The sequence below is a fragment of the Myxocyprinus asiaticus genome, chromosome 9, assembly GCF_019703515.2.
Source record: "Myxocyprinus asiaticus isolate MX2 ecotype Aquarium Trade chromosome 9, UBuf_Myxa_2, whole genome shotgun sequence".
NCBI classification, from domain to species: Eukaryota; Metazoa; Chordata; class Actinopteri; order Cypriniformes; family Catostomidae; genus Myxocyprinus; species Myxocyprinus asiaticus.
Window position 1 is genome coordinate 2,916,688 of NC_059352.1, and position 13,995 is coordinate 2,930,682.

A 13,995-nucleotide genomic window follows, 5' to 3' on the forward strand; every position below is an offset into this window, starting at 1 on the left:
TTGTGTAGGGCACAACGGGGCAGTTTGCTTTCCTCCCCACAGCATCTGTACACACAAGCCATGATTGGCACAAGCATAAAATATAGATCAAACTATACAGTGGATTAAAAACACTCCATATGATCTGCAACGGTTGGACGTCTCACAGATATCTTGGTCGAAAAACCTTAGATTTATCTCTGTGCTTTTCCAAAGTCTTGAGATTAAACCATAGTGTATAGTAAATAATATATATATATATATATATATTTTTAAATACTGGAACAGAATGAACATCACAATGATCGGTTCCATTAACAAATGTGGAATATCTAACCCCAACCCATTTCTTTAAAAATCTACAGCCAAGATGACCTCTCCACCATACACCAAGCCCACAGTAAATAGCCAATGAAAAATGCATAAACAAAGATATGAGGGGACATTAAATGTCAAATTAATTTTAATGTGCCTGGCCTTATGGAAGACTGCATTATGATAGCTATTGCCTCCTTGCACCCTGGTGGCAGTACAATTTATGCCCAAAATGGTGTCAACAAAGTCTGTTTCAGGCTACAGCCCATGACATCAGGGTGTGAAAGTCGGCTGACTTATGGAGCAAGTGGCCGGACAACGTTACCTCATGCAAGACGCAAGACTGACAGCTATTTAAGAGCTTCAGTCGTAAAGGAGATTTGTGCTACAGTGGTTTGCCTGGTGTGCTCTCAGTCTATCCTCTATTTAACCCTGTCATAGTCGTTTGTGCCTAACGCATCCTCGCCCAAATCACCTTGCATTATGGATCGTTTAGAAGTCCCATAAAAGCTGAAGTGTATTCACTTGAAAAGTGATTTCTCTGAACATCTCAACACTTGATTCACTTTTCACTGGCCTGCTTAAAAATAAAAAAAAACATAGAGAGAGCAGAAGACTTAAAAAAAGTTGGGTAATATCGTGTCGTAAAAGTCAACGGCCTGCTTAGTGCAATCCTAAAGAAAGTCCCACAGGTATTAACACAGGATATTTCTCATTCACTATCTATCTATCTATCTATCTATCTATCTATCTATCTATCTATCTATCTACAGTGGCAAGATAAAGTATGTGAACCCTTTGGAAATAGCTGGTTTTCTGTATTAATTGGTCATACAATGTAAATTCATCTTCATCAAAGTCACAAGTATAGACAAACACAATGTGATTAAGCTAACAACACAAACAATTAAAATATTTAATGTCTTTACTGAGCACATCCCATTAAACATTCACAGTGCTGTGGAAAATGTAAGTGAACCCTTGGATCCTCCTTTGGCAGCAGTAACCTCAACCAAGCATTTCCGGTAGCTGCGGATTAGACCTGCACAATGTTCAGAAGAAATTTTGGACCATTCTTCCTTACAGAACTGCTTCAGCTCAGCCATATTCTTAGGATGTCTGGTGTGAACGGGTCATTCTGTAGTGGATTTACTTTGATGTTTAGCTGCATCACTCAACTTCTAGTGAGCTTCAGCTGGTGCACAGCCACCCTGACATTATCCTGTAAGATATCTTGATAAACTTGGGAATTAATTTTTCCCTCGATGATGGAAAGTGGCCCAGGCCCCAAAGAAGTAAAGCAGCCCCAAATCATGATGTTCCCTCCACTGTACTTGACTATTGGGATGATGTTTTTTATGTTGGTATGCGGTGCCCTTTTTACGTAGTTCTGCGTGTTCTTCGCAAACAATTCAACCTTAGTTTCATCAGTCCACAAAACATTTTCCCAATATAATTGTAGAATGTCAAGGTGGACTTTGGCAAACTTCAGGCACGCAGCAATGTTTTTGCTGGAAAGCAGCGGCTTCCTTCGTGGTGTCCGGCCATGGACACCATGCCTGTGTAATGTTTTCTGTATATTAGACTCATGAACAGAGATGTTAACCAGTTCCAATGATACCTTCAAGTTTTTAGCTCTCACTCTAGGGTTCTTGTTTACCTCACTGAGCATTCTGCGGTGTGCCCATTGAGTCAACTTTGTAACTCTTTCCAGCTTTATGCAAAGCAACAATTCTTGATCATAGGTCTTCTGAGATCTCATTTTTGCAAGGCATAGTCCACGTAAGCAGATGCTTCTTGTTAATAGAAAACTCAAAATGTTTAAGTGCTTTTTATAAGTCAAAGTAGCTTTAATCCACACCTCCCATCTCGTTTCATTAATTGGATGCCAGGTTTGCCAACTCCTGACTCTAAATAGCTTTTTTTTTGTCATCTTTAGCCTAGGGATTAACTCTTTCCACAGCACTGTGGATGTTTAATGGGATGTGTTCAGTAAAGACATGAAAGATTATAATTGTTTGTGTGTTGTTAGCTTAAGCACATTATGTTTGTCTATACTTGTGACGCTGATGAAGATGAGATCACATTTTATGAACAATTAATGCAGGAAACCAGCTATTTCCAAAAGGTTCACATACTTTTTCTCTCTGTCTGTCTGTCTGTCTGTCTGTCTGTCTGCTGTGTTCAGTGGAAGTGAACCGATCAAGTCATACGAGTTTAGAATTAAATGACTGTGAGTAAATAATGATCTGATTCTCATTTTTGGGTGAACCATCCCTTTAAGCAGACATCAAAAGCAGAAATTTTTGTCAGATGGATTGAGGCGGTGCTGAAATCATCCAACTCGAGCAGTTACCGCAGCAAATCTCAAAATCTAAGTACACTAAATATGTGCCGGAAAGGATTAGATATTAATCCCATTTTATTCAATTTAACACAGAGTAAAGGCAGATTCATTTTCTTTTTGAATATTTAAACCCCGTCCCTTTAAAATAGGACATATTTTCTCTCCTTTGCTTTCTTCTCAAAATGTGAGAAACTGAATAAAATGCTTACAGCTATGAACTTCATCACATTTGAAATATCTTGCAGTCTGATATCCATCACTTAATCCTTCATTTACATTTTATCTTAAAAAGTTCTATATTCATGAAAGAAATAAGGTACCCCTCAAAAAAGAAAATTATGTCATTCTGTCAAAATTATGTTACTTGTCCTCTTGTTGTTCCAGACCTGTAAGACTTTCAACATTCTGTCGAACATAAAAGGGAATGTTTAATATGATTTTCCATACAATGAAAGTCAATGGTGACTGAGGAAATCATTCTTTTTTTTTTCTCCCAATTTGGAATGCCCAATTCCCAATGAACTCTTAAGTCCTCGTGGTGGCGAGACACCTCAATCCAGGTGGTGGAGGACGAATCTCAGTTGCCTCTGTGTTTGAGACCATCAGCCCGCGCATCTTATGAAGTTGAGCGCGTTACCACAGAGACATAGCATGTGTGGAGGCCCACGGCATCCACCGCGGCATCTATGCACGACTCTTTTTGCATATATGGAAGAGTTTCATGGGAAAAGCGATGCTGAAGTCTATATATTTAAAAGTGTACTTTGACTCTCGTAACTTGTGAAAGGAAAAAGATTAGCATTCACAGTTAGCTTTACACAAAACAAACAAAAGTTAGACTATGTACTCTATTCAAATTCACACTTATTCAATTACACATTCACAACAACAAATTCACATTCATGTGTCATGAATTGCAAGGGAGCCAATTCTCAAATTTGGAGATTTACCTAACAATAATAAAATGCATATTTTTGTTGCAAAATTACTGTAAATGTCAACGATTATTAGGGCTTGATCTAAGAGCAGCTACATCAATGTTGTCAAAATATGAATGCTGCAAAAACCGACATTAATCACTTTGGCAAACCATATCGGACACTGTGCACCTCTTGCCATTTTCTTAGAATATCTACCAGTTTCTGTAATCTAGTTTAGAGTCTTTGCTTGTCCATTTCAATTGCATCATTGCATAAAGATCTAATGTGAAATATGCATCTTAATAATTCATAAATGCTGATGGTACAGCTAATGGCATGCATTTACTTAAGCCATAGTATTTTATTCTAAGTTGTTTGATGAATCGAGATTCCTTTTAGCTTATAAAATATCACAATGGAAAAGTTAATGGTCATATGATTTTCTATATATATATATATATATATATATATATATATATATATATATATATATATATATATATATATATAACTAAATCATATTTAGATTGCTCAAACCTGAAACCTGCCAAAAACAACATTTCTGAGTCACAACTTGGTGAACTGAATTGCGTAGCAAAGTCGGACGGACCGGACCAGCCATCGCGACGGGTTGGAAAGCGCATGCCACGCGTCCAAGCTCCGGGTGAGGGGGACCAAGGGGACAATCTCGTCGGACGTACCGGCAGGTGGGGCCTCACGGCGGGGCGGAGCCTGAGGTGCCACGCCGTGTCGTGGCCGTGCTGAGTTCAGGGACATCGAAGCACTTACCTGGCTCCTTGTGACCACCCCCGGAACAGCCTGGGACGGGGGAGGAAGAGGCCTGTCCTCGTGACCTGTGGAGACCGCCACATCGGGGGAAGATTTGTGCCACAGCTTTGCACGCAGGGGCGGGGAGACCGCCGCTGGAGCGCCAAACCTGCCAAAATGGAATGGTGGATGGTGGTCGTGATGACGGCCGTGCGTACCAGGTATGTGACCCAGGGAACAAGGAAACCACTCTTTTGCTGAACTCTTGGGTACTGCAGCCACTTGGGCATGTGGCGAAATTAAATGAAAAGGTAACAAAAGATTCTCCTCCCGGCCCTCCACCGGGGGATGGAGTGGTCTGCTTACCAGCTCCAGAGCAGCGGGTTTCGTCATCCCGGGGTCGCCCGTCTCAGGGGCGCTTCGAAGCCTTTCACGGGTTCTTGGCGGCCGGCCGTGAGATGGGTGGCGTCTGCTTCCTGCGGTGGGCTCCACGCCGGGGCCATCAGTGCTTTCCTTCCTGCAGGAGAGGTTGGAAGGGCGGCTGTCCCCCTCCACCTTGAAGGTGTATGTAGCCGCTATAGCGGCACACCACGACACAGTGGACGGTAAGTAGGACCTACCATGGGACTTCTCCACATGACATACTTCTGACAAAGCTCGGCAAGACCATATGACATATTTCCACTCAAAATACCCCCCCCCCCCCCCCCCCCGGGTGGGGTGTGGTCTCCACAGGGTCTTCCCCTTGGGAGGGACACCTCCCCAACGCAGACCTGGTGGCCCCAGTCGGTTAACAAATTTCACTCTTTTTTTGTGGGGGAGAAAAAAAAAAAAGAGAGGATAAGAGGCCACGACTGGGCTAGCCTGTTTCTATCTTTTGGGCAGTCGGCTTGTCCCCGAAGGGCCGTTCGACACTCATAACAGCATTGGGGGAGGTTATGTGTCGGCCTGGTGTGCTGGCTACAAGGCACACAGTGGTCTGCCCGTCACACACCGCCAGTTCACATAAAACAGTTCAGACAGTTGTGGCGTTTCGTATAGGGACCCCTAGTGTCACTACATCAACACAGCGTTGAGTGAGTGACAGATAGGGAACGTCCTGGTTACTTGTGTAACCTCCGTTCCCTGATGGAGGGAAGGAGACATTGTGTCCCTCCTGCCACAACGCTGGACTACCCGCTGAAATGGCCGGGACCTTGTCTCGGCTCCTCAGCACAAAACCTGAATGAGTGGTTGCATACCAGCTCCTTTTATACCCGTATGTTCGGGGGAGTGGTATGCAAATACCACTCGCCAATTTTCATTGGCCTTTTTACAAAGACCAGAGGTGTTTCGGGCTCCCAAGAGTGACACCTAGTGTCACTACATCGACACAACCTCTCGTTCCCTCCATCAGGGAACGGAGGTTACGCAAGTAACCAGGATGTTTTCTTATGTCCTAAATTTGTAAACATATAATTCTGGTTCTGTTCACCCCGCCTCCCTCCAAAAAATCGTATTTTATTCCACTAGATGGCAGGAAGTACTACAAAAAAATATTTTTTCCTCTATCAATCACCTTCCGTCACAAAATGCCGATCTGAAATGTAGTTGGCGTATAACGCATTTTAGCCCTCAAAGATGTGCTCGTCCATAGACATTCAATCTAATTTTCAGTTCATGCACCACCCCCAATTTTTCATTGAGTATCTCTACCTCTGAGTGAACTAGAAGCTCAATCTAGGTGTCATTAGAAAGATGAGGCCCTCCCCTTCGAGATGATGTATAACATTGTATCACTAATAGTCGAAAAAATATATTCTGATGATTTGTTTAGCATGCTTTTCCTGCAGTACTGCATATTTTGTTTTGACATCTAAGATATAGCTTTGAATTATACACACAAGCAAGCTCATAGACAAGTAAACTATGGCTCATATTGTTTACCTAAGGTAAAAGCTCTCTTTCTCTCTCCCCTCTCCCTCCCCTCATCCTACTCAGGTTTCCAGGAGGCAGGGAAGACCAGCTGGTGGTGGAACAGCTGAAGGGGCAACTCCTCCACTCCAGGAAGGGCGCTGGGGGTCTGTTACAAGGAGGAGGGTGTGAGGATGCACACCTGACGCTGAGTTGCCTCAATCAGCGGGAGAGAGAGATAAGGAGGAGCCAGAGATGCCAGATAGAGACGCATGCAGCCACTGTGTGTGTGTGCATCAATGTTTTTTGTTTAGTCTTTTTGGTTGATAACCCGGTTCCTGCTTCCTCCTTTCCGATGAACAAGAGGCTTGTCTGCCACACTAAGCTTTCAAGCAATACCATATATGCCTGACTTATGTATATGGGGACTTTAGCATTTTAATCGTAAATGTTTTCCACAATATAGTGCCCCCTTTTGGACCTGCCGGAGGGTCCACAGAGTTGAAGAGGCTGAGGTGTTTGGAGTAATGTTTAGTGTGTTTCCATGAAGTTGTTAGCACAGGTGGGACCAAGTCATTGTTTTGCAAGTCACAAGTCACAAGTCTCATGTCTTTGCATTCAAGTCCTTAGTCAAGACAGGCAAGTCCAAGTCAATCCCAAGTCCTCAACTTTAAGTGTCAAGTCTTATACAAGTAATTTGTGCTCTTTTCCCAAATTAGTGTCTGAATATTTATAACATAGTATATAGTAATTACACCCTCCACAGAATCAGTACATTTTTGCACAACGTGTGGACTTTTCAGATGACCCCTTACCCACTGAAGGCAAAATTCCCTACTTAATGTTAAATGAATGATCTGGAATGATTTTGCTGTAACACCATCTGGCCAGCTCAAATACAGGGCAAATCACTGCATCATTTCATTACAGGATGGGTGGCAACCCTACCTTCATTGGTCCACAGTGCATCTTTTAGCTGGTTTCAGCAATGACGCATGCAAAATTATTCATGCCAAAACTGTAGTTGCAGTGCACTGAGCTCTGTGGGACTAAGTAGCTAACTAGCTAACCCAGCTAACACAATAAGTTAAATGCTACTGAACCATAGCTGATGTGTAACAGTTAACAATCTCAACTTACCTCTTTCTGTGGGTTTTAGATGTCTCATAAAATTGGACATTGTTGATGAAGAGTCTGTAATTTTTACAGTTCTACATGTTGCAATCCTTTTGTTGCCTTCGATACTGTATTATTTTTATCCAAATGAAATTACCTTTGTTATAATTGTGTCATCCTTGAATGTGCAATCTTCACACTTGGTCCTACTCTCGTAGAAGTTGATTGGTTGGTTGTCTGATTGGTTGAAAGTGAATTGTGGAAATGCAGATTTGAAAATCAAATGAATTGTTTATTGGGGAAATTAATAATTGATTTGCTGCACATTTTGAAACGTACAACTCTGTTCTTTGGTTTTAGAAGGTATAAAGTCTTTTCGAGTCACTGTTGTCAAAGATTAAGTTGAGCCACAAGTCTTCTTTGATTAGGTCGAGTTGAGTCGCAAGTCATTAAATCTGTGACTCAAGTCCAAGTCATGTGACTCGAGTCCACAATCTTGGTTGTTAGAATGTTCTGGGTGGTTGCAAGGTCAAAAAAGTGCCCACCCACAAGTCTAATATATTCTGGTCAAGTTTACGAGATCCTTTTTTTTCATCTGCCAGGCAAAAATCCAAGTCCAATCGCTTAGAAAAGTAATAGCGCACCTCTCCTCAACAATCTGCATGCTTTGAGTTATCATGTATGTCTGTACATGTTGGCCAACTTCTTAAACACTTCCATGGCAAAAGATAGTACTTAAACTCAAGACTAAACTGTTCTACTCTGAAATGCATCACATTACAGAAGTAAAATGGGTTGTAATTTGTGTTTAACAAGATTTTCTGCTTATGTATTCCCTGTAGATATCCATCTGATATCAGTTAAACAGGTATTAATATAGTCAACTAGTTAGCTATTTTCCCTTTATGTTGTTTTAAAAGATATTACAGTTTAAATTTATTGACAGTTTGCAAAAGTGACATTTGGAAGTACTATGCTTATTAAGAAATAAGAAAACAATGATGTAAATAAAATTGTGAATGATGTTATCATTATATTATAATGATATTATTAGCCCTTAAACGCATACCTCAGGTCTTTAGAGACTTGGGACCTCATTCCACCCCCTGTACCACATCCATTTTTTGGAGTTGTGCCCAAACCTCTTTAGTATTCCTTGGTCTGTCTCTTATAAATAGTGTGACACACAAAAATTACAAAATTGCAACAAAAAATAAATAAATAATAATAATAATAATAATAAAAAAATGATAATGGCTTGAGTACCAAAAGTGTATAGGGTCTCTAGGAACCCGAGGTATGTAAGAGTGTCGTATTTTCTTTTTTTTTCATAAATTATATATTTTTTTTATAATTATTTCATATCTATTTAATTCTCTATTACAAGAGAAATGAGTACTATATTCATACAAATAAATACTATATCACATTGACTTTCTGTGCAACAATGACCTATCAACAATGGTGAATAATAGTTTTTTTTATATGCGTATACACATACATAATATACATGTTATTTCTTACTCAAGGTGGGACTGATGTTTCAGTGACTGACTTGATTTACATTTGACATTGCTATCTGAAACAACATTGAAGTAAACTATAGCAAGTACAACACATGAACAGTATGATATGACTATTGTCATTTGGGTGTACTACTGAAATACTTCCAAACTAGTTTTTTCATCTGTCTGCGCTGTTTTTTAAAAAAATGTCCTATGTAAACGTGCGCTAGATGGGCGTCTTTAACCATATGACCATTTTTAGGTGTCTAGTTAAAAAGAACTTAAACTGTTAAAAACACGTCTCGAGAACCCTGCATTCGTGGCACTCAATCTAGTGATTATGCGCAACATTTTGTGTGAAAGGAGTAAGCACAATGATAATTAAGCTGCTTGCATTAGCAAACACCACTTATCTTTTTTAGTCTTTTGAAATCAACAAAGTTAATGACTTAACATGGGTGGAGAATGCATAGTGCCGGCGTCTCCGGCATGGGAGGCGGATGCTAACGAGGGTGCTAAAGGCTACAGCCTCTAGCATCAGTTGCTAGTGTACCTCTTGAGGTCAGGGGAATGAGGTTTACACATACTGCACGGCTATCACGTACCAGCTGGCTCCCGTTACACATAAACCAATCATACAAATAAAAACAGGCCAAATATTCACTTCCCAGCTAGTGATTTCAAGCTAACATCTACAGCAGGCAGCGCGAGAGAGCGTTGCATCCCTCAGTACTGCCGTATCACTGTGTTAGCCAACACGAAGCATCTAAAGCAAGTGAATAATATGCAAACAAATGTGACTAGGCTTTAATGGTGCGCTAAAGGCCCTGAACATCAACGAAGCCACTGGAGAGAGGACGAAAATGATAAAGGCGGTAAGTGAAAATGAATGTGCCCAGGGCTCATCCGTGATTACTTTTTTTATTATTATTGCTGAGTTCTCTCGACTGGAGTGATAAGACATAACAGCGATGATATTTGGGCTCTGATTAAATCTCATATTTCGCACATCTACAGCGTGAATTTGCTGGAAAGTAACTATGTCGTTCAATTAGCTCTGCCTATGGTGAGACAATTAGCTCGATTACTGGTGACCACCCGTCAGATGGACAGTAAAAGCTTTTCTGGCTGGAAAATTACAGAAGGAGATGAACTCTTTATGTCTGATCATGGGGTCAGTGGTGGCTCTCACAATGCAACATTGCCAAGTGACAAAGATCTTTGTGTTGTTTATGTGCTTTTGCAGTACTGCCGCTAGTAAGTAAACATAATATTAAAACTGGCCCAATTTACATTCTTAATATACAGTATGTTCCTGGTCTTATTTTGTGTGATTTATTGGTGCATGCTATTCCAAAGAAAATGTTTGTGTTAATAATTTTTCATCACTGAGTCTACTGGATTTCATAATGTAACCTGTGTCTCTTGTTTTCTTTTGTTTGTGTTGTTGGAAAAAAGTAATTAATTACTGTAATCAAATTAATATTTAGTACAAAAAGAGTAGTGTAGTGCATTATATTTCTGTTACTGACTTTCAATTAAGTTACTTTAACTCCTTAAGAAAAAAATAAATCAATCATCAAAATATTAATAACTACAGTCTTGACCAACACAAAATAGGTATTGTTTGAAAGCTTAGAAGCTCTACTTCCCAATGCATGTAGACATTATGACCAAAACTGAAGAAGTTCTTTGAAATTAGTAGACAAATCATAAGTGTTCCGTTTTAATAATAATAATAAAAAAATTGCACTGCACATAATATTGCAATCAGTAAAAACATCAAACTCATCAATTAGCCATGTATCATTGTTGGAAATCTCCCAAAGTGTAGAATACAACCAGCCTATTTGTTACTCACAGACTAAAATATAGCGAGCAACAGCAAAGTATATGTCTTTGACGATTATGGTGTTGCTTATATGCCGCATTTTCATTTATAACTTCACGAAAAATTAATGTAACATAAAACATCACATACCATTACTTAGAGGTGGTGATTATCTTTCAAACGGGCCCACACATAAGGTAATCGGATACAGAGATCATTAGATAATCCATATGAAGCACAATGTTACATATGGCCACCAGGGGATGGAGCCAAGTACATGACACAGACTCGATGCAGACTCATTGAGACAAAAGGCACTCATTCTGTGAAATCTCATTACTAAAATCATGTCTACATGCTATGCAAACCTTTAGTCATTGTTGTGTTTGCATGTGTAATTTATTTCTTATGTACAGTAATTACGTTTTATTTGTCTGAAGATGTTTTTGGACACTATGATAAATTATTTTTGTAATGCTATAACTTTTGATTGCTTTGTCGTATCAACACAAAATTTTACTCAGATACAGTTGACATGATTGGGAACAAAACAAAAGCAGTGTTTTGGAGCCACCTTATTTACACCCAGAGATATATAATGTCAAATAAGAAAAACAAGAAAAAACAAATGTTTGGCAAAGATTCTTGTGTGATTTTTCAGCAGTTTCTTAGGCTGAGTGTCTCAGAATGTATCATAATCTATATCATTATGAATGTTAAATGTTTTCTTTACAGTGATACCAAACACTTGACCCTCCTTGTTTTTTGTCAAGTTATATGCCTTTAAGTTTGGGTATGCCATTGAAACAGGAAATCTTTAAAAACATCTTCAGAGCTTAAAGGGTTAAATTACTTTCCTTGGGTTACATATATTTCTAAAATAATATTATGTGTAGAATAGCCTACATTTAAAACATGAATTACATTAATATGCATATCTGATCTAGTTTTGTGACAGCGTAAGGGCATGCACCCTTAACGAGTCATTGAACGAGGAAATATAGACATTATTTTAAATTTGTTGATGGTAATAGAAATAGTAACTAGTAATGTGAATACTTTTCAGGAATATAATTACATTTTAAGAGTAGTAATGAGTAATTTGTAGTGAATTACTTTTTTGAGCCAACACTGATGTGGATATTATCAAATAATTCAATAAAATAAACAACAATTGCCATGTTTACATAGTACATTACACAATAAATGCTTAGATTTAATTATTGACTAATATTTAAGCATTTAATAACTTCAAAGTAAACGGACACATCTAACGGTTATATTACGATATAATGTTTAGCAATGTAGCTCACAAGATTTTGGAATACAGCCTATGTCACTCTTACAGTTTCCAACAAAATATTGGGCGCTAATATTTTGTACACATGTTCGTACATTTGAGAAATTAAAATGGTCTGGTCAATTTATTTTAACACATAACTGTGACCTGATTGCTGTGATGCTAAAATAATACCATTATAGGACACCAAACATAAGCAAAACAAACAAAAAAAAACAAACAGGGGAAATGCATGACTAAGCAGTGCCGTTATTTCATTAAGCATGCTGTTGTTCGATGTATAAAACATGAAGACCACACTTCCTTAATGTATAATCTGACTGAAAGGTGGAGAAACCGAGAGGGATCAGAGAGGTCTCTTCTGTGTCAATAAGCAGCGTGAGACACTGCTGTCAATCTGCTGAGGAAGCAGAATTAATTTCAATCAGGAAGTTCACAGCCATTCAGCACGGCAGTGATTACATTATTGTAGTGCATTTAAACATATTTTATATTCACAAGCACACACATAAAAGCTTGCGTTGGGACATACCTGACTCAAAATACAAAAATACCCAATTACAATGTTATATGCCACCTTGCAAAAACAACAAAAAAAGGTACTTTGGCAGAACCATGGTACAGTGATGATCTAAAATGGTAATACCATGTTTACTTTGATATTGTTTACAGCTTATCATGGTATTGAATGATTATATTCATGTACCATAATATTTACAAGGTATTTACATGGTATGTCCAGTGAAAACATGATAGTACCATAGTACCATTTCCAATAACGGTACTGAAATGGTAAACTTACCATAGTATGGATTAGCTGCACCCCAATATTCATTAAATGACCTTAGAGTACCAAATAAATACCATGGTACATTCATGGTACTTTTTTCTCGATTTATTTTCTCTCACCAACAAAAAATACCAAAATGTACCATGGTAGTAGCACAGTGTTTGGACAGTACTGTGGTTATGCCATGTTTTTTGTACATATACCATGGTATTTTTTGTGGTACATGGATATAGTGATCAGAGTAGCATGGTATTAATCAAAGTATAATATATATCAAGTACCACAACAGGAAAGTTTTTTGTAAGGGCTGATATTGATACTTGGTTGTCAACAGACTTATTACTAATTAGGCCAACAAAACACAACAACTGCACAGAAACACCATCCAAGTAAATAAAATATATAATATCAATACTCAAAGATCTCACCAATAGGAGAGAGTTCCGCCACACTTCCAATGTATGGACCTTCTAGAAACTTTGGCTCGCTGTCATTGATGTCTTGGACTTTGATGACAAACTCTGACTCGGGTTCGAGGGGCGCGTCGGTCTGCCGGTCTCTCGCCTGAGCTCGCAATGTGTAGAACGTTTTCTCCTCACGATCCAATTTCTCTGTGGCATGAATGTCACCGGTGACCTCATCGATGATGAAAATAGACCCCGCCCCCTCTCCAGAGATAGTGTATTTGATTGATCCATCCCCTTCATCAGAGTCTGAATGGATCTGTCGATTGAAGCAGAAAGCTGGGTAAGAGGACATATATTGAGCAAAGTGACATTTTTCAAAGTATTTATCTGAAAAACATCACCAGAAGCATACTGTAAAACAGCAACATTGCTTACTCATTTATGAGTCACTGCATGGATGTACTGGAATACAAATGTGCTTGTGACACATCAAATAATCGTATAATAATAAACAGTCATGGTGTAACCAGTCCTGCTCAATCTGCTCTGAGCGGGATTCGAACCAGTGTCTCCGGCATGGGAGGCAGGCACCCTAATGAGGAGACTAAAGACTACAGCCTCTAGTGCAGGAGGGTAGGCTGTTTTGGGGGTTACCATTATGGTGAAGAGTGGAGTTTGAGCAAATGATGAGGACAGGTAGATGTCACACAGGAAATTGATTGCTCACTGCTTTGAGCAAATGCTATGCGAATTATAGTTACAAAACTATACTCTATAGTGCTAACATTCACTTTCACTAATTAGTACATAAAGAAATAAAAGAG

At 39.1% G+C, this 13,995-nt stretch overlaps 1 protein-coding gene across 1 annotated transcript in view; it reads right to left on the reverse strand.

Annotated features, from left to right (window-relative positions):
• LOC127446005 (cadherin-22-like) overlaps positions 1 to 13,995 on the reverse strand; it is a 146,148-nt gene that overhangs the window by 110,072 nt on the left and 22,081 nt on the right. The window contains exon 2 of the mRNA XM_051706592.1: positions 13,193 to 13,487. Coding sequence (XP_051562552.1) covers positions 13,193 to 13,487 — 295 coding nt within the window. The remainder of the gene's footprint in view (positions 1 to 13,192; positions 13,488 to 13,995) is intronic.